This window comes from Gadus macrocephalus, chromosome 6, assembly GCF_031168955.1.
Source record: "Gadus macrocephalus chromosome 6, ASM3116895v1".
Taxonomy (NCBI): domain Eukaryota; kingdom Metazoa; phylum Chordata; class Actinopteri; order Gadiformes; family Gadidae; genus Gadus; species Gadus macrocephalus.
The window spans coordinates 25,816,938-25,841,314 of NC_082387.1; the positions used below are offsets into that span (position 1 = coordinate 25,816,938).

The following is a 24,377-nucleotide window of genomic DNA, read 5'->3' on the forward strand; positions in this document are numbered from 1 at the left end:
ACATTGTGATCTTATGAAATCCACCATTGTTTATTTTGCTCGGATGGGCCAGCAGACAGTTCTGCTTATGTAATGTCCGTTTGGGTGGACGCTTCCAAGAGATCAGCGCACGTAGGGGATAGAGAAATCTCAGCATCGGGTATCGATTACGTTTCGTTCTCAAAACATACATATATATCGACTAGGTAGAATACTGGACTAGTATTTATAGTGGGGGTGAAATAAGTGGATGGGGTAAGAGGTACGAGAGGTGCTACCATCCAGAACGGTTATCTACACCAACAGTGCACCCCTCCTGAAAAGTGGTACGGTCCGGCCGACGTCACCCATTGTTTACAAATCAAGACTGGGCTCGGAGGCTCACTGCCGAACAGCGTGGTGAGAGTAGGGAGCGGCCCGCAACTCTCAGACCAGACACCCGCAGACCCCCGCGAGCAGCCCCCAGAAAAGCCGGAAAGAATGCCTTGTCGGAAGGAGAACTACATCTTCCTGGAGCAGTCCGTCACCGTGGACTCCAAGGAGGTGGACGCGCTGGTCACCAAGATCGGCGAGGCGCTGCAGCTCCACAACAACAGTACGGGGGGCCAGAAGACCATGGCGTGCCTCCACCACGGGGTGTCAGTGGACACCAACGCCGGCCTCAAACATGCCGGCGGTAGCGTCACCAACGTCGGCTTCGCAATGCAGCAGAAGCGGGGCGGCCAGGGCTGCTGTATGCGGCTGAGGAACCGGTCGCACCGCAGCAGCCGGGCCAGTCCCTACGGCGTTCCCGTGTCCGGGGACCAGGAATGGAACCACATCAAGCCGTGGAACAAGAAGCGGTTGACGGCGGCGGAGGACGACGACCCGCACCGGCTCCTCCAGGAACTCATACTGTCGGGGAACCTCATCAAGGAGGCCGTGCGGAGGCTGCAATTCCCCGCTGCGGAGTGTGGGGATTTCTCGGCAGGATCAGACTCTGTGTCGTGCTGACGAGGAGGTCTATTCCATCCCCACCCCATTCAACCGCGACACACAATCGTTTTCCACACATTTTGTGTACAAAAACCCAAGACTTTATTTCTTATTTAGGATATGGATTCAATATCACGGGTTTAGTGGCTCGTCTCCCCCCTTTGTTGTGAGTTTCCTACTCGGTGCTCTGTGAGCCTGTGATTGGCCGCAGCCGGCGGTGTGCTGGGCTGTTGTGTTTATGTTTGAATCCTCCCGATGGGGGGGCTGTCTCCCCCCTGCGGTGACTCACTCTCGGCTTCCATAGCCTCCGAGCGACCAGCTCGACTTTTTATTCCTGGTTTCGAGCCGTTCCTACAAGCTGCCACTGTGACCATGTTTACATTCTGCGATGCTGGGAATTCAGAAGCGACGATCGGGAGGAGGAGACATTTTTCAGACTTTACGCCCGGCTTTGAGCACGTTTCTGGGGGTGGATGCGCTGGACCGAGTGACCCGGCCCGGATGTGATGGCTCACAGCCCGGCCCTAGTGAACCTGGGCCCGGTTGTGATGGGTTCCATCCCGGCGGTAGTTGGTCACCAACATGTTGTTTGAAGAGGTCGTCACACGGCATTTGGCTCACTGGTGCTTCACGTTTTTTGAATTCCAGTGAGGAGTTCAACGTTTAACGTCGTCTTTGTTTTCCTGTGTCCAGAAATTCAAAAATGATCACTTCGTAACGAAGTATTTTATAATGTTCCTGAATATTCAGGCCTTTTTTTTGGGTGTCTAAATAAAACACTTGTTTTTTTCCAACCGCATTTCTGAACCCGTTTTTTCGTTGCTGTGATGTTTTGGTTCAGCCATGGAGCGGGACGTTACCTTAGACGTAAATTAGTCAGGCTCATAACCTTTTATTGTGTAACCTAACACTTCATACCCTGACCTAGCTCACTGGCTGTTTTATTTTATTCCAACAACGTAGTATAACCCCACTAACGACCCCACGCACACACACCATGGTGTTTGTATGAAGCAGTGGCCTTAGAGCGCCTGCGCAGATCGTTACTCTATAAATACCGAACTCAGGGCGGCCATGACACCTCGCCGCTGGTGAAAACATGTTGTGAAGCCGGAGTCTCGTTACAACCAGACTCTGAAGTCCTGGTTGCCGGGGTGAGGCTTCCCTCTACCATTTATTCGAGATTGTTTCATTGGGCGAGATGTGATTTAATTGGACAGGCCTGTGACCTGGTTGAAAGATTCTCTATAAATTAGCATTACAAAGCCATGGGGATAAGCCTGTATACATGGAGGGGTGCCCACTGACGACACTGCATGCATTAGGAGCTATTGTGAATATGGAGGTTGCACAATGAGTATGCACACTGATTAAAACCTTCCCCTGCAGGCTCGGGGCTATTTTAGATGGTATGGTATGCGGTGTTGGGTCGAATCACTAGACGTCTCTGCAACAACGTATGTGTTATGGAAGAACATCAGATATACACACATGAATGACTGCTTAAACAAAAACAACCCAATGGTCATTTTCTCGGTGCTCATCACAAACATAGGGCCAACATCGACGTTCGATTATAGTAGCGTTCTCCATTCTTCATAGATCTAGGCGATGAGTAAACGTCCATCACCTATGTGTAGCCTATCCCTCCTCCACACTGAACGTTTACTATTAATGGCAAAATGCATTGCAGGCCAGCCAATTAATAACAATGGCGCAATGAATCGTTCATGACATGATCGCCAGTTCGAAGCAGATACACTGACAGGCTTGTATTTGCTGACCTCGTGTGAATTAACCTGGAATTGGCAGAACCCGGTCCCGTGTTGTTGTAATGCTACATAATCGCCGCTAGAGGGAAACGTGGGAGCAGGAATCGACAACAAAAGCCCCTTTTTTTTTTATCACCGCGCCGTTGTAGCCGTAGGCTTACCTTTCAGGGACAATGGGAGCTCGACTTGGGCTGGAAACGGGAAGGATTTTATGCAGGCATTAATGTCAAACTCTGGATGACGACCACTCATTTATTTGTGTGTATGTGCGTGTGTATGTTTTAAGATAGCCTCCGAGTGTCACTTGTCTGGGACAGCTTATTGGCCCAGTTACATTATTCAGCGTTCACACGTGTGTTCATACTGGAGTTGTGCCTACCTTTATCCCCCCCATCCTCCCCCCCCCCCCCCCCCCCCCCCCGGGAGGGATGGGGCAGGAGGGTCTAGGCTGGGCTAGTTGCGTCTCACAGAGGACAAGGTGAACCAGACCCCAGGAAGGACTGGGCTGGATGGAGGAGTTCAGACTATTAATACCACCACGCCCTCAAGGGACCTGCAACCATCACACACCACCTCCTTCAACAGGAGCAACAAAGGAGGGGGGGGGGCAGGTTGAGACGAGGGGCGGGTTTGAGTCGGGAGGAGAACGGGAGATGAGAGGGATGGAGAGGGAATATAGAAAATGGGAGGAACGGAGGGAATGGGAAAGAGGGGAGGACGGGAGGGTAGGAGAGAGGAAGCGAGGGAAGGGAGAAGAGGATGGAGGAGATGACGAGAGGAGGGGAGTTGAGAGGAGAGAGGGGGGAGCAGGGAGGGGAGGAAGCAGATGAGGGAGGTCGCTAGGGGAGGGGAGAGGAGTCGAGGAATAGAAGAGAGGAGAGGTGATGGGGGAGGAGAGGAGGGAACAGAGGAGGAGCTGACGCGCGTGAGGTTATGAGCCAGGAGTAGGGGGACGTGCAACCACGACGAAAACTAGATGCAGACAAGGATGGGCGTTATATTGGTCATGCATCCACTTGTGTCCGTCTATATGTTTACGTGTTTCATACACATTCCAGTAGTGTCCTTTGTCGGGTTGGCCTACTTCTCCGACACCCAGTGAGATAAACTAGTCCACCTGCAGCGGCCTCCCGAGTTAAAGAGCTACAGGAAGATTGAAGTGTGTGTGGATGACGGCTGGTTTGAGCAGCCTTACCTGGCCGAGTCGGATTGGACTCTGGCCCCATCACCACAACCAATCCGGGAGAGCTCTACTGCAGGGCGACACGAAGGACCACATCATCGTGTATCAATCGTCTATAAACTTTAAAATGAGGAGGAGCGTGGCCGTCCCCTAGGTAGCATATAGCAATCAGCTTTTGCTTCAAGGATCTCTTACAGATCCCATCAATGTGTGCCTCATCATTGATGGGACCAGGGGGAGAGAGAGAGACCCTCTCTTACACAGACCGACGTGCACAAGTCCTCTTTGCATTCTGCTCTGGACGGCTGACCGTTTAAGGCCAATAGTGCTGCTAGCGTTAGCATTAGCTCGACGATCAACAGCCAATGACTGTCTGATGAGGAGACCCAGTATAGAGTATCTCCCCGTCCCTGGACACAGAGCAGGGGAACGGGAGGCCTTGTTTGGTGAAGTGAGGAGGTCAACCAGCCAGTCTAAATGCTAATCCAGGATAGTCCAGACACGCAGATAGAATGCAGCTGAATGATGAAGGAGAGAGACACAATCAGAACATTGTCTTGGACATTTGAGTGACACTTCACTTCAACGTATAGCTCACCAATCACAGAGCCAGTTGGATGTTCAGGTCTGACCTCCTTCAGCAGGGAGCGTTGAAATGAGCTCCCCAAGATCGAAGACAACACGGGCAGGAATAACGGTCCGGTCCCCAGACAGCCTTCAAAGGGGAGCTGTCAGACTCAACGTGTTTCTTATACAGGAGTTTATGAGATAAGGTGTTAGAGATTAATGATACAAATTGCTTTTTTAAACCTGCACTGTGTCCGTTTTCACAGTAGAAACCTGGTTTCTTCTCGAGACGAGTCTTCGTTTTAGGCTTAACAGTATGAATATTTAGTGTGCGTGTCATTTGAATAAAGCGTGTGGCCTCTGAGCATAGTGCATAAAACAAGAAAAGGTTACATTATATAAACAGTCGTCATCCACAGAGACATATTTATATGTAAAGAGTGAGTCATGTGTCAGGGAAAGAGAGAGTGTGTGTGTGTGTGTGTGTGTGTGTGTGTGTGTGGAGGGGGGGTTCTGAAGTGTGGTAAAGGTCAGAAATCATTCTCTTGAGGCCATTGAATATAAAGTTCATTGCACCTTTAATTAACATTCTACAAATCCAGAGCATCTCTTTATCCCCTACCCGTATGATCTATATGACCTTCATATGATATTTATGGTGCATACATTTGTCATGATGTTATTTGATGAAGAGTTTAATTAAAAAAAAACACAGAAAAGCACAAATATTCGTGTCTGCAGAAAAAAATTCAGATTTCCGGATTTAAAATGACCAATAAACATATTTCCTTGGTTAATAGGCGACTACTACAAGCTCCTCCCACTCCTTACGCCCCTCCCCTTTTCTACCACCAGAGCTCCGCCCCCTCAGAGCTCCTCCTCTTATCTCCCGCATCTTCACCTTCCCCAGAAGCCCGTCCCCCTTTCTCCTGCCAAAGCCCCTCCCCCTCCCTCAGAGCCCCACCCCTTCTCCCAGCAGAGCCCCTCCCCCTCCACCTAACCCCTCCCCCCTCCACCACCGTAGCTCCACCCCCCTGCCGGCCCCGCCTCTCTCCTGCTCCCTCCCCTCCAGACGCATCATCTCCCTGAGGCTGCGGGCGTAGGCGTCCCGCAGGTTGACCCCGCCCCCTCCTCCCCCCGCCCCGACCACCTCCCCCTCCCCCTCCTCGCCGCTGGCCAGCCTCCGCAGCGCCTGCCGATGCCTCAGCGCCACCTCCTTCATGCGGAGGGTGAAGTAGCAGGCGGAGAAGCGGTCGTTGATGATGGCGATGGGCAGCGCCAGGATCAGGATGCCCGCCAGGATGCACATGAACGCCACCACCTTCAGGGACAGAGCGGAGGTCTCTGACGCAAGAACCAAACACTCAAGACTCACCTGTTCAGAGTTCTCCTGGACGCTGCACAGCCTCCCCCCTCATCCCCCCCAACCCCCCTCCTACACACTTATTGTGTGTTGAACATCCTGGCACTTAAAAACAATACTTAGCATCGTGTAGCATCTTATCCCAGCTGTCTTTGATGTTTACAGGGAATGGGTTAACCTAGAGATTGTTAGTGCTTGACTCTTGGTTCTATGAACATCCTGACTGTACCGACAGATATATTGTTGTTTCTCTTTCTTCTGACGGATGTAATTATTTTAAATCGCTTTGGATTAAAGCTAAATGACCTAAATGTAAATGTGAACCCATGTTGGGCGCTCAGCCTTATCAATGTGTTCCTAGGGAGTTGGGTGCTGAAGCCAAACCGTTAGCATCACGCTAACCATGGCTTGGATTTCTACTTTCTCCAAGTTCAGCAGTTCAACTTTACCCCGGTGCACTCTGACCTCCTCGAGGCACGTCCAATCAGATCACAGCTCTGTTTGGCGTTCTAAAATCAACTAAATCTAGACACCAACGGCTTCCTTCCTATTTGAAATACAGGTTTGAAGTTCAAATCTCGAGCGAAAGCATTTATCTCAGTTGTAGCCTATATTTAAAGGATTCAGTTACTTCTCGTCCTTAGCTGCATCGTAAATATTTGAAGTCCATGTGACGACCTCTGAACTCTGATGTGTTGGCTGGAGACTGAACTTTCACCCAGCCCCGTGACCAGTGTTCTGATGAAAGCTCATCTAAGATTGACCTCTTTACACAACCGGGTGGATGTTGTTCACAGGGGTGCACAAACAACAGTATATATAATAATACCAACACTCTAACACTTCTGCTGTCGGTACGATTTTAGATGTGTACATAGAGAGAGCAGAAAAGAGCAGAAGATAGACGGACTACCCCAAAAATCACTCTCTGCTCCCTCCCTCCCTCCTCCTGGTCACCTCCAAAACAAAAAGGTACTGGGTTCGATCCCCACGTCCGCAGCCTACCTGTAGGCAGAGAGCACGATACCCTAACCCCCCTGATCCTTAATGACCTGTATCTGACCTGTATCAGCATAAGTCACTTTTAAATAAAAGCGTCTTTTAAACGATGACAAACTAGTAAACAGGAAACAGACAGAGCCTGGAGGAGGAGCCTACCTTTCCGGGGGCGGAGTCTGGGCGGATGTCCCCGTAGCCCACGGTGGTCATGGAGGTGGTGGCCCACCACCAAGCCATGGGCACGCTGGAGAAGGTGGTGCCGGGCAGGTGGTGCTCCAGTGCATAGATGGTGGTGGCGAAGAGGGAGATGCCCACCCCGAGGAAGAGGAGGAGCAGCCCCACCTCCTCGTAGCACTCGGTGATGGTGGAGGCCAGGGACCTCAGGCCTGGGGGAGGAGGGTGGAGGAGGGTGGTGGAGGAGGGGTGGTGGAGGAGGAGGGACTTGGTTTAGTGGAGGAGGGGGTGGCTGCTACGAAATATTCGGAGAGTGCTGTAAGACCTTAGCCAGTCGTATGTTTTAACGTGAGTTAGTCTAGAACCTCTGAAAGACCTTAGCCAGACTCATGTGTGCTGTAAGACCTTAGCCAGACTCAGGTTTTAACGTGAGTTAGTCTAGAACCTCTGGGGTCCTTCTCGATGTCCAGGGGGCGTTACCCGCAGAAGCTGACTGAATTGACCCCGGACGCTATTGGATATAACCTTCAACCAATCAGAGCAACGGAACATGTGTGACATCAGCGGCAGCCACTCACATAGGGTGCCCTTCTTCTGTCATCGCATCAAACACACGCCCATCATTTCTGTCCACTAATTCTTATTTGTAGGTTTGTATTTATTTATCCCTGATCCAAATCGGACAAATGTTTTTGGGTTGCACATTAGGAATCTGAATATTGTTTTCAGAAATTAAACAGTGACAATGGTACGTAGGTCTGTTATGTATTCAGAATGAGTCACATTTTAAAAGGGAACATTGGATCTTTCCTGAAAAACCGCCGCTCATTTGAAGCATGCTCTCTTTGGAAATCCTTCATGGTTTGGAAAAATGCTCACGTTGGAGGAAAACACTCAATAAAACCGACTCTTTGATCCTGTCATCATCCTCTCCTCCTTCTTAACAAGAATGCAGGAGAGAGAGAGAGAGAGGAAGCTCCCCTTCATCTTTCCCTTAAGAGAGGTTCTCAAAGAACATTCTCTTATCCTGCAACTCACTTTCTCTGAGGGAAGCCCTCTCCTCTCCAACAGGTTGGTCTTATAAGCTCCTGTGAGCTACTCAGCTCCACACTTGATAATGATGTTTGCTAGAGGGACTTCCTTCAGAACCCTGCTTGTGATAGGCTGTCCTCTACATGGGGATTCCATGTTCCATACTCGCTAGAGCCTCGGCCACAATTATATGCATATTCCTGAAGACATAGTGTGTCGACTGGGAGCGTTTGGGCTCCCAGTTGACACTCAAACTTTTCGGGTCACTGGAAACTAGGCTTTTGAAGTACTTGGCACATAAGAGCGTGCACCAGAAACCTACAAACAATGAAGGACCCCCGGTGGGTTTCTGTGGGACGGCTGTTCCGTTGAATTACTTTTTTAGTAATTATTCAACCCAGCGTTACCTAACCGTGACAACTGTGTTGTTCTTATGTTCGCCCTCAAGAAGAAACCCTCCAATGCGCGTGCAAAATCGAACTACATGCCTGTACAATTATGTTTTATTCTAACCTGTCCAAACAAATGGGTTAACACTGCCCTACAACCCCTTAAAGACAAAAAATACCCTAATTCTCAAAGGCTCCAGCCTAAGAACCACTGACGTACAGTGGTATTGAACATGGTCTTATGACCGCTCTAATAGGACAGCTGACTCCAGCCTGCCCCCTAGAGGAAAGCCCACTGCTCACACGTTCTCCTAATCTTTGGAGGGTGTCATACCTCTGTACCCACAATTTCTACTATCCCAAACAAAACAACTCTGTCCCTACAACGAATGCCAACCTGTGTGGGAAACATCCAAGTCCTCACAAGTTCAACTCTCAGATAGAGTGTGTTACACCAATGTCCCCACATGTTACCTGTGGAGTGTGTAACCCTCGTGTTGTTCCCTGTGCCGTGTGTAACCGACGTGTTGTTACCTGTGGCGCGTGTAACCCCTGTGTTGTTACCGGTGGAGTGTGTAACCCCCGTGTTGTTACCTGTGGAGCGTGTAACCCCGGTGTTGTTACCTGTGGAGCGTGTAACCCCGGTGTTGTTACCTGTGGAGCGTGTAACCCCGGTGTTGTTACCTGTGGAGCGTGTAACCCCGGTGTTGTTACCTGTGCAGTGTGTAACCCTTGTGTTGTTACCTGTGGAGCGTGTAACCCCGGTGTTGTTACCTGTGGAGTGTGTAACCCCGGTGTTGTTACCTGTGGAGTGTGTAACCCTTGTGTTGTTACCTGTGGAGCGTGTAACCCCGGTGTTGTTACCTGTGGAGTGTGTAACCCCCGTGTTGTTACCGGTGCAGTGTGTAACCCTTGTGTTGTTACCTGTGGAGCGTGTAACCCCGGTGTTGTTACCTGTGGAGCGTGTAACCCCTGTGTTGTTACCTGTGGAGCGTGTAACCCTTGTGTTGTTCCCTGTGGAGTGTGTAACCCCGGTGTTGTTACCTGTGGAGTGTGTAACCCCCGTGTTGTTACCTGTGGAGTGTGTAACCCCCGTGTTGTTACCTGTGGAGCGTGTAACCCCCGTGTTGTTACCTGTGGAGTGTGTAACCCCCGTGTTGTTACCGGTGCAGTGTGTAACCCTTGTGTTGTTACCTGTGGAGCGTGTAACCCCGGTGTTGTTACCTGTGGAGCGTGTAACCCCCGTGTTGTTACCTGTGGAGCGTGTAACCCTTGTGTTGTTCCCTGTGGAGTGTGTAACCCCGGTGTTGTTACCTGTGGAGTGTGTAACCCCCGTGTTGTTACCTGTGGAGTGTGTAACCCCCGTGTTGTTACCTGTGGAGCGTGTAACCCCCGTGTTGTTACCTGTGGAGTGTGTAACCCCGGTGTTGTTACCTGTGGAGCGTGTAACCCCCGTGTTGTTACCTGTGGAGTGCCTGCCCAGCTTCAGCATGCGGAGGGACCTCATGAGGCGCAGCACCTGCACCACGCGGCCCACGTTCTCCAGCTCGCTGGTCCCACCCTGGAGCCGCTCCACCGCCAGCGTGACGTAGAACGGCAGGATGGCGAGCAGGTCGATGACGTTGGCCACGCCGCGGCTGAACCGCCACTTGTCCCGCACGCACAGGAAGCGCAGCGCCAGCTCGGCCGTGAACCACACCACGCAGGCGTACTCCAGGACGTCCAGCAGGAGGCGCACGGCGTCCTCGCCGCCGCCGGGTGCCATCGCCGCGCCCTCGGCCGGTTCCAGGGAGATCAGCGCCATGTTGACGACGGACGCCACCACGAAGAAGACCGACAGTGAGCCGAAGGTGCGCGCAGCGCGCGACGAGTCGGGCTTCTCCAGGAAGTCCCAGAGGCGGCGGCGGAGACCCGGGAACGCCGCGCCGGTGAAGTCCTCGTCGTCGCCGGGGTCTTCCTCTGCGGCGGCGGCGGCCCGGACCACCTGCTGAGGGCCCAGGCTCTCCTTCTGCCCCTTGCGTCGGAGGTAGCGCTCCCGGCAGCACGGGCCGATCAGCACCTCCTCGATGCCCCAGTACTGGATCTCCTGCAGGAAGGAGACCGCACACAGGTCCTCCCTCACGTGGAGGTGGCCCGTGCGGTAGAAGTTCATCACGTACCTGAGAGAGAGAGAGAGAGCGAGAGAGAGATAGGCAGACGGAAAGATATAGACAGACAAAGAGTGTAGGAGAGAGAGACACAGAGAGAGAGAGTGGGGGAGAGTTGGAGCAAGAGAGCGAGAGAGAGAGAGGATGGGAGAAAGTGGGGCAGAGAGCGAGAGGGGTAACAGCGGGAGAGAGAGTGGAAGAGATACAAATCAAACAATCCCCAGAGGACACACGAATCACAAGATACGCCAGCACACAAAACGGGCGTGACATAAAGGTGTGAGGGAGGGAGGGAGGGAGGGAGGCAGGGAGGCAGGCAGGCAGGCAGGCAGGCAGGCAGGCAGGCAGGCAGTCAGGCAGACGGACAGACGGACGGACGGACGGACGGACGGACGGAAAGACGGACGGACGGACGGACGGACGGACGGACGGACGGACGGACGGACGGACGGACGGACGGACGGACGGACGGACGGACGGACGGACGGACGGACGGACGGACGGACGGACGGACGGACGGACGGACGGACGGACGGACGGACGGACGGACGGACGGACGGACGGACGGACGGACGGACGGACGGACGGACGGACGGACGGACGGACGGACGGACGGACGGACGGACGGACGGACGGACGGACGGACGGACGGACGGACGGACGGACGGACGGACGGACGGACGGACGGACGGACGGACGGACGGACGGACGGACGGACGGACGGACGGACGGACGGACGGACGGACGGACGGACGGACGGACGGACGGACGGACAGACAGACAGACGACCAGGAGGTTCACGTCACAGCTCATCCCAGTTTAGCGGTTTCTCTCCCCGGAGGAACTTACTGGAAGGTCTGGGAGCTGCGGTCGAAGAAGAACTCGTTCCGCGGCAGGTCTGCGTCGTCACAGAGGTCCAGGGTGGAGGCGGGGCCGGAGCGGGCCAGCCGGCCCAGCCGGGTGTCCGGGTGGGGCGCCAGCAGGTCCCGGGACACCTGGTAGCGACAGCCGCCCACGTTGACCACCAGGCCGCCGCCCAGAGGCTCGGGGGGGGGGCCGTCCGCCCAGCTGTCAGCCCCGTCGCTATGGAACACACCGCTGGAGTCCAGGGAGGGGAGGGAGGGGAGGGAGGACAGGCTCATAGTGGCTGTAGGGGAGGGAAGCACACACACACACACACACACACACACACACACACACACACACACACACACACACACACACACACACACACACACACACACACACACACACACACACACACACACAGAGTACAGGGTGGGGGGGGGGGGGGAGAGGGAGACGAGGAAGACAGCTAAATCACGGAGACAACACAGGACTTTAGGACACAGCTGTGACATAAAGGAGCGAACCACAGACAGGTCACTATTGGATCCATAGGAAACATAGATGGAGAGGAGGAGCAGTAGCGTCTCTCACTCTGAAGTTGAATCTAACCACTTAACTAAAATAACAATGAATGTATTCCAACTTCGGTTTTTACTTTGAAACCACGAGGACAGGTGACACCATGACAAATAAATCCAGCATTTGTTGAGTAAGTAAAAAATGTCTAATGTTTGATACAATTTCAACAAGTTTTAACAAGAGCCTTTTTTGGTTAGAGAGGTCTTACCTGCTCCTCTATCTGATCAGCCTGCAGGTACAGTCGATGGGATATCCTAACATCCAGGTCATTCTCGACGCACAGCAACGCAATTCAAAGAAAAATATTGTTAGACAAAACTTGGTGGCAATCTCTTTCCGTCAAGTTGAACGGAAAAAGTGTGAGTGAGGTTTAAAAATACTCCGGAGCGAGACAGCGGTCGGGGGCCAATCAGCACGAAGATGCGCTGCTAGGCAACAACCTCCTTTTTTATCCATCATCCAACGTTATGGAAATCAAACCCTGCTCCACTTCTCCCCGTATCCGCGTCCTAGAGCGCCACCTAAAGGCGTCCCGGACATCTACATCACATCTTCACACATGTATATTCACACATTATCAGATTATACCAAAATAACTAACGGTTTTATGACGCAGAAAATAATCAATAAGGCTGTTTTATTTGTCGTTAATTGGATATAGATCAGATATTGATATATTAGATCGATTGTTCTCTAAACTATTTGAGAGCAAACGTGTGAGTGAGTACTGTCAAAGATGACGTCAGACGCGGTCGGTTGAAGGCATCGACGCGTCATGAGAACGTTAAACCTTTACCCCCATAAGGGTTTAAATTACGGATGTAAAGTAAGTTAAAACAACGATGGGGGTTTGATAATTGATGTTCTAAGTTTTAGGGTTGAATGGGGGGTCGAGACTCATTCATTCATTGATTCATTCATCCCGTCCGACGTCTCGCCGTCACCGCGCTCGTCTCGCGCGCGCTCCTGTGGTGTCCTGGTGACGTCAGCCGGCGCTGGGCCAATCGGTGGGGCGGCCCGCCCTATCGGCCCCGCCCCCTAAACAAACCGCCATTTGAAAAAACCCAAACAGAGAGAGAGCGACTGACACTCTGAGAGCCAGGTAAACTTTTATAACATTACTGACTAACACCAGGCACAGAGAATACTTTAATCTTTACGTCTTTAGCCCGATTCATACACATGAATGTCGCTCGGCGGAGGTTTTTAAACACCTCGCCGGGCGAATAGGTTGTCCTGCACGGCTGCAACTTCACAGTGTTTCAAAGCGGGGCTAACGTAGCTTAGCATGCCGGTGGACCTCCGCCTCTCTGCTCCCTCGCTAGAGGAAGAACACCGCCCGCCTGTGTGGTGTGTTCCCCACTGTAATTCGAGTCAGCCGTCACACGGCGGGGTAAACCCAGGCTCAGTCGACGTGTATGTGGGGTATATTAACGTTAAACCGAGGGTGGGACCGGAGCGGCGGGGTTTAAACACCCGCAGCGCGCCAAGCCGGATTACCGCCCGCCGCTACTCCTCCTCCTCCGCACCGCCCATCTCTAACTAGTCATGCTTCATACATGGACCTCAAACTGCGTATTTTTACGTGTTAATGCCACACGGCTGTCTTGTATTTATGTGCATTGCCCTGTTGAAGTGGGCTGTGACCGGCGTTGAATTTAATGCAAAACTTCCAAAGCTGTGCGGAACTTCAATTGGTATTGTGGATATGTTTTTTTCGCCATCCAGGACGTTTTTATTCACTCCGCCCGACGAAGCTGAACAGACGCAGGGAATATGAGTGAGATGGAGGAGGTAGGGGTGGAAGCAGCGCCCTTGTCCGAGGAGGAGGAGGCGGAGGAGACGCGGGAAGATGAGCCGGCGGACACGCCCACCCCAGGTAAAAGCCGCATCGGGATTCCCGGTAAAAAAAAACTTCAACAAACCACCCAAGCCAATTTCTCTTGAATCCATTCAATAGAAACAAATAACTAGTGGAGTGTCTTTGATGTTGCTTTGGTAATTCTTCTAGGTGCATGAACTACAGTGCTAGACTCGCAGCATTGATGGAAACCAATAGTTACAAGTGTTATAAAGTACCTGAGATGAACTGTGTCGTTCTGTGCAGACCTGAGTTCGGAGGTGACGGGGAAGCGGACCAAGAAGACGGTGGCCCGGCTGGAGATCCAGATGGCCAAGCCCAAGGAGAAGCTGAAGGTGGAGGACGGTGAGGAGGACCCACACACTGTTCATCTGAGGGGAGGACGTGATGCGTGTCCCTAATGTCATCTCAGGAGTCGTCAGCAGGGACACACGGCATCGGATAGTGATGAGCTTGTGGTCTCTGTTTTGTCTCGCTCCCTCTCGCGCTCCCTCTCTCACTCCCTCTCCCTCTTCTGTCTGGTCTCTCTCTCTCAGGGGGGGGGGATAAGTTGGGGGACATCCCGAGGACGAACCACATGATCGGGAAGCTGAAGCCAGGGGACCTGAAGCCGCTTCACTCCATCATGTTCGACCGGCCCGGCAAGGTGAGGGGTCAGAGGTCGTCTCGGGGTGAAGATGAGGGGTCAGAGGTCGTCTCGGGGTGAAGGTGAGGGGTCAGAGGTCATCTCGGGGTGAAGGTGAGGGCAAGGTTCATGTCAGAACTCGGGGAGGGGTCATAGCAGCTCAAACCCAACAGGGGGCGAGCTTCACTCTAATGTGGATACCGGGCAGGGCTCGTTCACCTCACCCTGGAGGCCGGAGAAAAATAGTACGTACATAGCATTGTGTAGCATCTTATCCTAGCTTATCTGTTGTATACGGGGAATGACTTTACCTAGCGATTGTTAATGCTTGTATACTTTACCAACAGCGAAATATTGTTTTTCTTCTTCTGACAAATGTACTTATTGTAAGTTGCTTTGGATAAAAGCGTCTGCTAAACGCCCTGAATGGAGGCGGCGCGCGGTGGCAGTCAGTCAGCGAGAGGGACAGAGCAGCGTGTAGGGAAATGGAAATGTATGGCTCAGTCTGAACCCCGGCTCTGTCTGTCTCCCTCAGACCGCCAGCATGAGGAAGAACATGCGGCAGTTCAACGGCTTCCCCTTCGAGGTCAACAGCAAACAGTTCACCAAGAAGAGAGACAAGCTGCTCAGGTGGGTTCTTCTGTTCGGTTGGGTTCTCCTTTGGGGGGTTCCCCCCTGTTCAGGGGGGAACCCTTAGACCCTAGGTGGAGGGTCTAGGGTGGTGAGGGTGTTTGACTCTCAGCTAAAAAGGTTCTGGGTTCGATCCCCTGCTTGACGCATTCTTAGCTAAATTACATTTTAAGAAGAAGTTGTTGGTTCCACCACGGTGCCAGAGGAGACGGGATCAGAGGAGTGGGGGTCCTCAGTCCGCTGTGGCACGCTGAGCGCCTGTGTTCCGCTCCCCAGGTGGTCGTCGCTCACCAACCTGAAGCTGAGGGCCATCTGCAAGGTGCTGGACCTGGAGCAGAAGGGCAGCCAGGTGGACCTGATCAACCGCATCCTCATCTTCCTCAGCGCGCCCAAGAACAGCGGCAAGGTGGGCGCCCCTTGAACCCGGCCCCCCCGAGCCTCGCAGCCACCCGGGGTAACGCCCCATCCCAGCGGCCCTGTGCTCTCCCCGCTTCTTTCCCTCTTTTTTCTCCCCCACTGTCCGGTCTCTTTCACCCCTGGGGCTCAGGTGGGAGAGCGGGTCGTCTGGTAACCGGAAGGTTGCTGGTTCGATCCCCGGCTCCTCCTAGTGAGTGTGGAGGTGTCCCTGAGCGAGACGCCTTCCCCTGACTGCTCCTGACGAGCTGGCTGTCGCCCTGCGTGGCTGACTCCGCCGTCGGTGTGTGAATGGGTGAATGTTGTACAGCTCTTTGAGTGGCCGGGTTATAAAAGCGCTGTATATAAATGCAGTCCCTTTACCATTTACCCTGCCGCCCATGAAGAAGAAAGCTTATATTAAAAGAAAAGCAATGAAGTACCAATAAAGTGAACTGAGCCGGGCTCCCTAAACTCACCCTGCTCTCCTCTCTGACCCCTGACCCCTGACCTCTGACCTGCAGCCGCTGCTCTCCAAGAAGAAGAAGAAGAGCAAGAAGAGGCTGTCGGCCGGCGAGAGCAAGCCCCGCCCCAAGAGCACGTCGGCCAGCCCCAAGAAGACCAAGAGCGGCAGCAAGTCCAAGGCCATCGTCATGGAGTCCAGCAGCGACGAAGACGAGGAGGACGAAGACGACAAGGCCGGGGCACGGGCCGAGGAGGAGGAGGACGATGAGGAAGAGGAGGAGGAGGAGGAGGAGGAAGCCGAGGAGGAGGAAGAAGCCAAGGAGTCGGGGATCGAGAAGAGCGACGAGTCCGAAGACGATGGAGACGAGGAGGATGAGGAGGAGGTAATTCATGTTGGTTGGTTGTTTTTTCTTGTGACAGCAGCCCAGAGCCATGCCTCACACGGTGCGTCAGTCTGATATCTCTAGGTTCTGCCGTGTGTGTGTGTGTGGTCAAAATGACCACGTTAATCTGTGCGTTCGTTTTAAAGATGAGACGCTGTGTGCTGTATATCAGTTGGCCATGGGTAGAGCCCGACCGATAAAGGATTTTTAAGGCAGACACGAATATTTGGGGATTTAAAAATCTGATATTCCGATATTTCGGCCGGTGTATATTTTAAAAAGAAATTCCAGAAACGCGTAACAAAACTTAAACAGATTTCCCTAACTGTTCCGATCTGACCTACCGAGCTCGCTTGTAACCGGGGTAGACGGCCCGTACCCTAACTCAGTCCCTACGTGGTGTGCTGAACTTTAGTATTGTTCCTGATCTCTCCCTGGGTGAGGGCGATCTAACCTGTCCAGGGGGTTAGGTGCGAGGTACTCGCCACAGGTCCACAGCCACCGTAGGGGAACAGCTCCGCGTCCCGCTGCACAGGCGACCAGCCCGCGTTCTACATTCTTCCTTCAGTTCACCGTGTATATAAAAATCCAAAAGGATCTCTCCTCAATGTCGCCGAGCAACGTGTGTCCATCGGGGTGCTTTCATTCACCCCTCTCTCTCCTGCTGAACCCAGGCACTCTCTCCACTCAGTCTCAGGCCCCGTTTACACGAGGACGCTTGCGGGTGAAAACTACGAAATATTTTATCGGAAGTGCCTTTCGTTTAGACGGTAACGGCGTTTTTAGGGCATGAAAACGCATAAATCTGAAACCACCCTCCAGAGTGGAAAACTTGAATACGCTCCGCCGTAGCGTTTCCGTCTACACTGCCAAGACGCAAAACACTGCTCAGATCTGCTCACGTCACGTACGCGTTTACGTCACATACATGTGCCAGTACAAGGAAATAAACAAACATGTCAGATTATTTCCATGCGTTGGACCTTCAAGCTGCTCTGGCAGCTCTAACAAGCGTACAGGAGTCTTTCCACGAAATGTACAGGATATGTACAGATATTGTTACTGAACAGAGAAGGATCTTTTTGGTTTTTGCGGCACGGATAAGAGAAGAAGGAAGATTCTACGCATGCGCTCAGACATGGCGGTGTTGTGTGTAGCTGTCGCTACTTACCTGTGATGAGCCCCTCAACAGCGCCCCCTCTGGGTGACGTCAGTACTGACCCTAACTCTAAGGACCCGAAAACTAACCCTACCTAGTGGTATCGTAACGCTAACATTGGTTATTTATGAATCCTCACTAAAATAATGAGGTAATGCAGTTTAAAAATAAACTTTTATTTTATTGTTTTATTGTCTCAACAGGAAAGTCTAAATCAAAATGTATTAAAGTTTATATCGGTCGGGCTCTACCCATGGGATCTTCTGCAATTAATCGTGATTAATCACAGAAAGAAAAAGAAATCGATTGACAGCACAAATGTATAGTTTGAAAACCATGACAGTCTCCACTGTGATATCTGTACTGGTGAGGTACGCTCCAGATATCTATCAGGGCCTCACACACACCACGGTGCCCTCGGCGCCTCCCTGACGGCCATGTGGACCTCCCTCCTAAACCTCCCAACTACCCCCCTGCTCAGTCTCCCAAGGCCAAACCGCCCGCCAGGAAACCCGCCGCCGGCAAACGGCCGCGCCCCCCAACGAAGAAGAGCCCCGCGCCCAAGAAGAGGTCCACGAAGGAGCTCTCGGAGTCGGAGGGCGAGGCGGACGGGAAGGTGAGGCAGAGCCCCCCCCCCACCCCTTAACTCATGGGTTAGCCTACCGGTTGGTTTCACCGTACTGACCCCTCTGCCTGCCTGTCTGTCTGTCCGTCTGCCTGTCTCCCTGTCTGTGTCTCCCTGTCTGCCTGTCTGTCTGTCCGTCCGTCCCTCAGCCCAAGAAGAAGGCCAGGAGAGCCGCTCCCTCCAAACCCACCGCCAAGTCCAAGAAGGCCGACAGCAGCAGCAACAGCAAGAAGACCAACAGCACAGGTAACCACGGCAACGCCTACCGTCAGAATGGCCCCCCCAGGGTTAGGGTTCGGGTTAACCCTAACTGTCTGTCTGTCAGGGTTAGGGCTAACCCTGACCCACTCAGCTCATGCCCCCCCCAGGGGTCCCGAGCTGTAGTCCTGACCCCGGGTGTACGTCAGGTCTGAACCCCCCTCCCCCCCCCCCCCCTCCCTCCCCCAGTGTCTGAGGGGAGCTCTGACGACGAGCGGCCGCTCATCAAGATGGTGCGCGTGGCGCCGTCGGACGGGCAGCTGGAGGAGGCGGTGCGCGGCCTGCTGAAGGACGCAGACCTGGAGGAGGTCACCATGAAGCAGATCTGCCAGAAGGTGAGGCCTAAAAAAATGTTTTGTTTGGTTCCGGTTTCCGACCGACCCTGTCAATTTATGTGCGACCCAAATTATTTTATGAGCTTTATAATAAAAAAATAAATAAAAAAATAGAAAATGTTTTTCTTTATTTTTTTTTATGCAAACCATAATAACGTTTTGGTACAGCACCTCTTCATTCTGAACAAGGATGAGCGAATTTTCTCGTTTTTAAATGAAAACAACCTACCTATCATTCGCTGCCGCTGGAAAAAATAAAATAAATTCCCTACCTACCCATGACCTCAACTGACAACCAACAGGAACCAAACTTTTATTTTTTTTAGGCCTTACCGTCGGTTACCGTCGTTAGGGATCCTTTGGGATCTTTGTGCCCTCAATTTACAGCATAGAAATTACACAATGAGGACAACAAATGTTATGTAGCTCTCGTCACAACAGGACACGGGTTGGCTCCTTTCAAAACGGGCGTTCTTTGATGGCACTGTCTACTCCAGGGGTGCCCAACCAGTCGATCACGGTCTACCAGTAGACCGCCGACAGATCCCAAGTCGACCGCGAGGGGTGAAGAAGAATTTTTATTTATTTTTTAAATAAAATAAAATTTGCGGTAGGGATCGACCGATACCGTTTTTTTAGGACCGATACCGATATTTTTTTCATCAGCCTTAGCCGATACGGCGATACCGACTTTCTTGAGCGTTTTTATTTTTTTTTTTCAAAGAAACATTTATTGAACTTCAATATAAAAAACAATATTTAACAAATAGTAAAAACAGGTGAAGTAGAACAAGTAAGAACAAGTAGATGAACAATATTTAACAAATAGTAAAAACAGGTGAGGTAGAACAAGTAAGAACAAGTAGATGAACAATATTTAACAAATAGTAAAAACAGGTGAGGTAGAACAAGTAAGAACAAGTGGATGAACAATATTTAACAAATAGTAAAAACAGGTGAGGTAGAACAAGTAAAAAAAATAAATAAAAATAATCGGCGAAAATCTGCCGCGTATCGGCCGATACCGATACACGTAAAAAACGCGAATATCGGCCGATAATATCGGCCGACCGATATATCGGTCGATCCCTAGTCAACAGTAGTTACGCACTCCTAAACGTTGGCATGGCTGAGGGGAAACGAGCTAAGACCTACCATTTTCACCCTGAGTGGGAGGAAGATCATTGATTATTGTTGAGAAGGTGCCGTGCGCAGACGGAATGAAACCCCCACTGAAGTCCGTAGGTTCACGATACAACCCCCCCCCCCCCCCCCCCCCCCCCCCCCCACAAAATGAACTGTCTGTAGATCATGGCGGGAAAAAATATGCAAAAAAAAAAAGAATCAATCGGCGAAAACTGTCGACATATCGGTCGTCACCAACACAACCGCACCGCGACTACGCTAATGCCCTCATAATACCTGACCCGCACCACCAGAATCACCGTTACCATAGCGCCCTGTCTGAAGACAGCTGGGTGTAGCGCGTGTCCTAGCGCGTGTCCTAGCGCGTGTCCTAGCGCGTGTCCTAGCGCGTGTCCTAGCGCGTGTCCTAGCGCGTGTCCTAGCGCGTGTCCTAGCGCGTCCCCTTGCGTGTGTCCTAACGTGTGTCCTAACGTGTGTCCTAACGTGTGTCTGTGTGTCCTAACGTGTGTCTGTCTCAGGTCTACGATGCGTACCCGGACCACGACCTGGCCAGCAGGAAGGACTTCATCAAGCAGACCGTCAAATCAGTGAGTGTTCGAGTCGTCGGGCTGCTTTCCCATCGTCTGTCTGTCAGGAGTTCCCTCGGGTTAATCTCCCAGGAGTTTTCCTCCATCTCCATTTCCTCCTCTTAGCTCAAGAGTTGCTAGCATCAGACCCAACAGAGAAAGGACAATTTAGCTGACATATAGATGACGTTTAAAAAGTACTTTATCGCTTTCCACTTTTGTTTTTGTGAGAGATGCTCACCCCGCTGGGCTCTCGAAGGCCCCGGTATTCTAACCGATGGTTTAAGGTCTCGGCCCGCTCTGAATGCTGCAGTAGAAACTCTTATTAGTTCCGGCTCTAGTTTTTCCAGGTGCCGTCTCAATTGGAAGACTCTAAATACATCCTAGCCATCGCGCGCTCAGGCCTCGGATGTTTCAAAGGGGACATATCATACCACCAGTGTGAGTGGGGTTAGCCTTACAAGTCGTTGAAAACTGCCCCATATGACATCACTAGTGGGCGTGTCCACCTAGATCTGTACCACTCTCACCTGGTGGTATAATGTGTCCCCTTTAAGTGAGGAGTCGCCAAATGAATTCAGATCAATATCCAGGCCGCTGATTGGCTGAAGGAGACTGTCCATCAGTTGACGTAGGCGTCCAGACTGTTCCTCTCAGGCTGGTCTCCAGGCTAGCCAATCAGGGATAGGGCTTTAAGGAAAAGTCCACTTCCTGTAGTGACCTAACTCTTTATTCTCCTTCCAGCTCATCACCTGACCTGGACACTGACTACCGTCTCGGCTCAACACAGGAGTTGTGCTCTCGCAGTCCGCCCGTTGTGTTGTGAACCAGCTGTTCTTCTGCCTCATTCTCCCAGCTCACCCATTCATTACATAAGCATTGTCTCACACCGTCACCTACCTTTTGTTCTGCTGATAGATTAACCTTTTGGTTTTATTAGCCTTAGTCATAAGGTGTAATAGAACAAATATTATCAAACGTATTTTAATTGTGTATGAAGTCAGGACGCCATGGACTCATCCTCAGTTTGTCGTCGTTCTACCATCAACAAACCGATCACTAATCAATACACCGATCAGAAACGTACAGACCTAACCTTTAGACGTTTTGCAGGTCAAAATGAGTTCCTCAACATGTTCTTGTTTGCTAACATAATTAGATTATTTTCGGAACCAGTTCTCAGATATTGTGTTATGTACATTTGTAAATATATTCTTGTTTTCCTGTTTTGGTATTCTTGATCGGTTTTGGAGAACGCCTGGGAGTTAGTTTCACTTCAGGTTCACCTGTTGAAAGTGAACCCAATCCTCGACTTTAAAATGTAATTCATTGGTGTTTAACCGATATCTTAACACAATGAAAATGAATATCTATAATTGTTTAACAGCCTCGACCATGTCGAGGTTGGCTATTGATTGTAGAACTGGACATGTAACTAATTGGATAATTGAGAATAAGACACAGATCTGTATCTTCTCTGGTTATGTCGAATGATGAAGCTGAAGAATACACTCCCAATTTTCAAAAACGATTTTGTGGGAATAATAAAACATGTTTTTTCTAATAATTGTTCTTGATGTGTTGATAACAAGCCTCCAATCAGAACTGCTCAGCTCTAGTCGCTAGGGGGCGCAGATGTTTACAGAAGCATTTGCAGAACATCTCCTTAAAACAGCCCTTAGTAGGATGATGACCTGCGGACCCGGTTCAGATGAGCAATGAACGTATACGTTTATGATTAGTACAGCTATTGTGTTTGTGCACGATGCCGTGTAAGACCGCCTTCAAGCCACAAACCAGCTGAAGCCAAACCGAGGCGCCTAGCGGTGAAGCCCGCCCACTGAGACTCGATAAGAGTGCAGTGTTGCCAGATTGGGCCATATTTCTCGCCCAATCTTGCAACCCTGAAAGAGACAGCAGACCCAAAAGAAGCCAGAGTCTCACGGAGCACCACGACACAGAGCCCCTTTTCCCAGAAGATGGGTAGCTTCTGCCTCCTACGGACCCGGTTTCTCCTCCGCCCGTTCGTACCCTCCGCCGCCATGCAGCGTACATACAGCCTCGACGTGTCCCCCGAGTTGGTGCGGAACCAGGCGTACATCGACGGCCGCTGGACCTCCGCCGCTGCCGACTTCCCCGTCCTGGACCCGGCCAGCGGGGCGCTGATCGCCCGGGTGGCGGACTGCGGTCCCGCGGAGGCCAAGCAGGCCGTGGACGCGGCGTACAAGGCGTTCCACACCTGGAAGCAACAAACCGCGAAGGTGCATTGCTGTGCATGTCTGTAGTCATTATTATCGGCCAATGAACCAAACCAGATCCAACCTGCAGACCTGTCACCCGGGACTGGCAGGGTCATCTGGGTGAAGGGTCTATGTGTGTTTCTGTGTCTGGTCTGGATGTCTGTCTGCCTGCCTGCCCCCCTGTCTGTCGTTTTGAAGGGTCTGTTATGCAACGGTGCCGTGGGGTTGGGGTTGGGGTGCGCACAGCACATTGGCTGTCAGTGCAATAAACGTACGATTGGTTATTCGTGCAGTAAACTAACTCCTTGTGGGTGGAAAACAGGCGCACAACACAGCTACACACATGGCATGCTGATTTAAGGGATGTAAACTTGAATTGTAACCTTTGATCGCTCACTACTAAAGCCTGCTGCTGTTCAGTAACCATCAGACAGCCTTCATCTTCTTCGTGTTGTGTTTGGGTTACAGGAGCGCAGCGACCTTCTGCGGCGGTGGTATGAACTGATGGTGAAGCACAAGGACGAGCTCGCCCGGATCGTCACCTTTGAATGCGTGAGTGACGCAGTGGCGGCGCCAGAGATTTTTTCTTGCTGGTCCTTCAGTGGGTCTGAGACTCTTGAGTTATTCAGTGATGGTGCTGAGGGATGTACTGTGCGGTATTGCAAATATATATTCGCAAGGCAAGACCGCATACCCCCTAGCACTAGTCAGGGGCGTTGCGAGGTAGTGTGGGGGCCCCAAGCAAGAATTCTTAGGGGGCCGATTGTTGACGGGGGGGGTTCGGAGCGATTGTTGACGAGGGGGGGGGGGGGGGGGGGGGGTCTGAAGACGTGGCCGATAGATGAACTTTTTTTTTTTTTTTTTTGGGGGGGGCCTTTTGGGGGCCCTAGTAGTGGCCCGGGGCCCCAAGCAATTGCCTGGTATGCCTAATGGGACGCGGCGCCTCTGGCACTAGTCATGGACCTATTAAAGGCACTAGTAGCAGCTTCATCCTCCACGTTCTCTTCTTGTTCCTCTTCTTCGCCCTCAAACTCCTTCGGTGAACTGCTGTCGTCCTCATCCCTATTAACTTCTTTCTGGATGTCACTTTCAATTTAGACCGATTCCTCTGGATGAGGTCGTTTTCTCACAAATCGATCAATTTTTCACGTCGGCCCAAATAATTCACGCTAGCTTGTAAAAGCATAATGTTCAATGTAGCTGCTCTAAATCTCTCCCGTGAGTGACAGTGAGGGACATCACCACTTTAAGTGAGCTTAGATCAGCTTAACTGATCTGAGGACGGCAACGGCAAGACATTGACAACGAACTGACCACAAATAAGCTGAAGTGTAGAGTGGATCCGACCTTAGACCAGCACAGAGTTTATAACTTTATTGCTGCCACTGCGTGGGTGCTATGGTAATTGTGGGCGCTGTTTCACTAGATCAACTGGAGAAACGAGCTACAATCAAAACTATAGAGAAAGCAGACAATTTGTAGGTCGAATTTCAGATAATTTCTTGGTGGTGCTATTGTAATTTCTGCCAGTGCTAAAACAGCAGCAAGCCCCACCCCAGCACCGCCCCTGGAGTGAAGTAACAAGTAACGTATTGTATAACATCAAAGTTATAACATCAAAAGTCTGTAGTTCAGTTGATTTGAATGGACGTTGAACTTCACTTTGAAAGATGTTAATAATAT

The 24,377-nt window shown here is 51.6% G+C and overlaps 4 protein-coding genes across 6 annotated transcripts; 3 read left to right on the plus strand and 1 right to left on the minus strand.

Moving 5' to 3' along the window:
* Positions 1–335: 335 nt before the first annotated feature.
* gbp (glycogen synthase kinase binding protein) lies at positions 336–1,748 on the plus strand. The gene has a single exon (XM_060055217.1). The coding sequence runs from the start codon at positions 460–462 to the stop codon at positions 970–972; it is 513 nt and encodes a 170-aa protein (XP_059911200.1). The 5' UTR covers positions 336–459; the 3' UTR covers positions 973–1,748.
* A 3,282-nt stretch (positions 1,749–5,030) lies between these two features.
* Positions 5,031–11,737, minus strand: kcnv1 (potassium voltage-gated channel modifier subfamily V member 1). 2 transcript variants are annotated; one of them, XM_060055219.1, is made up of 4 exons: positions 11,430–11,737; positions 9,898–10,550; positions 6,998–7,224; positions 5,031–5,797 (listed from the first exon to the last, which is right to left on the minus strand). In XM_060055219.1, the coding sequence occupies exons 1-4, from the start codon at positions 11,720–11,722 to the stop codon at positions 5,429–5,431; spliced, it is 1,542 nt and encodes a 513-aa protein (XP_059911202.1). In that variant the 5' UTR covers positions 11,723–11,737; the 3' UTR covers positions 5,031–5,428. The 2 variants fall into 2 exon arrangements, with proteins under 2 accessions (XP_059911202.1, XP_059911201.1); XM_060055218.1 differs by having other exon boundaries at positions 9,898–10,592.
* Positions 11,738–12,971: 1,234 nt separating this feature from the next.
* Positions 12,972–22,021, plus strand: dek (DEK proto-oncogene). Of its 2 annotated transcripts, none has more exons than XM_060055220.1 (12): positions 12,972–13,110; positions 13,737–13,887; positions 14,116–14,214; positions 14,406–14,515; positions 15,030–15,124; positions 15,401–15,530; positions 16,042–16,374; positions 18,006–18,140; positions 18,299–18,395; positions 18,597–18,742; positions 20,407–20,475; positions 21,199–22,021. In XM_060055220.1, the coding sequence occupies exons 2-12, from the start codon at positions 13,785–13,787 to the stop codon at positions 21,208–21,210; spliced, it is 1,329 nt and encodes a 442-aa protein (XP_059911203.1). In that variant the 5' UTR covers positions 12,972–13,110; positions 13,737–13,784; the 3' UTR covers positions 21,211–22,021. The 2 variants fall into 2 exon arrangements, with proteins under 2 accessions (XP_059911203.1, XP_059911204.1); XM_060055221.1 differs by having other exon boundaries at positions 16,042–16,365.
* A 180-nt stretch (positions 22,022–22,201) lies between these two features.
* Positions 22,202–23,737, plus strand: LOC132459603 (succinate-semialdehyde dehydrogenase, mitochondrial-like). Its single transcript, XM_060054249.1, has 3 exons — positions 22,202–22,715; positions 23,163–23,422; positions 23,650–23,737. The coding sequence occupies exons 1-3, from the start codon at positions 22,434–22,436 to the stop codon at positions 23,735–23,737; spliced, it is 630 nt and encodes a 209-aa protein (XP_059910232.1). The 5' UTR covers positions 22,202–22,433.
* Positions 23,738–24,377: the final 640 nt, after the last annotated feature.

What these genes read in the sequence shown, in the direction of transcription:
- gbp (XM_060055217.1), top strand. Translation starts at nt 460, where the DNA reads ATGCCTTGTCGGAAGGAGAACTACATCTTCCTGGAGCAGTCCGTCACC.
- kcnv1 (XM_060055218.1), bottom strand. Translation starts at nt 11,722, where the DNA reads ATGAGCCTGTCCTCCCTCCCCTCCCTCCCCTCCCTGGACTCCAGCGGT. An exon ending in CGCAGCTCCCAGACCTTCCA is followed by an intron (nt 10,593 to 11,429) that starts GTAAGTTCCTCC and finishes TCTCTCTCTCAG; the next exon opens with GTACGTGATGAACTTCTACC. An exon ending in GCTGGGCAGGCACTCCACAG is followed by an intron (nt 7,225 to 9,897) that starts GTAACAACACGG and finishes CTCCTCCCCCAG; the next exon opens with GCCTGAGGTCCCTGGCCTCC.
- dek (XM_060055220.1), top strand. Translation starts at nt 13,785, where the DNA reads ATGAGTGAGATGGAGGAGGTAGGGGTGGAAGCAGCGCCCTTGTCCGAG. An exon ending in GGCGGACACGCCCACCCCAG is followed by an intron (nt 13,888 to 14,115) that starts GTAAAAGCCGCA and finishes CGTTCTGTGCAG; the next exon opens with ACCTGAGTTCGGAGGTGACG. An exon ending in TGTTCGACCGGCCCGGCAAG is followed by an intron (nt 14,516 to 15,029) that starts GTGAGGGGTCAG and finishes TGTCTCCCTCAG; the next exon opens with ACCGCCAGCATGAGGAAGAA.
- LOC132459603 (XM_060054249.1), top strand. Translation starts at nt 22,434, where the DNA reads ATGGGTAGCTTCTGCCTCCTACGGACCCGGTTTCTCCTCCGCCCGTTC. An exon ending in GGAAGCAACAAACCGCGAAG is followed by an intron (nt 22,716 to 23,162) that starts GTGCATTGCTGT and finishes TTTGGGTTACAG; the next exon opens with GAGCGCAGCGACCTTCTGCG. An exon ending in CAGGGGCGTTGCGAGGTAGT is followed by an intron (nt 23,423 to 23,649) that starts GTGGGGGCCCCA and finishes CTCTGGCACTAG; the next exon opens with TCATGGACCTATTAAAGGCA.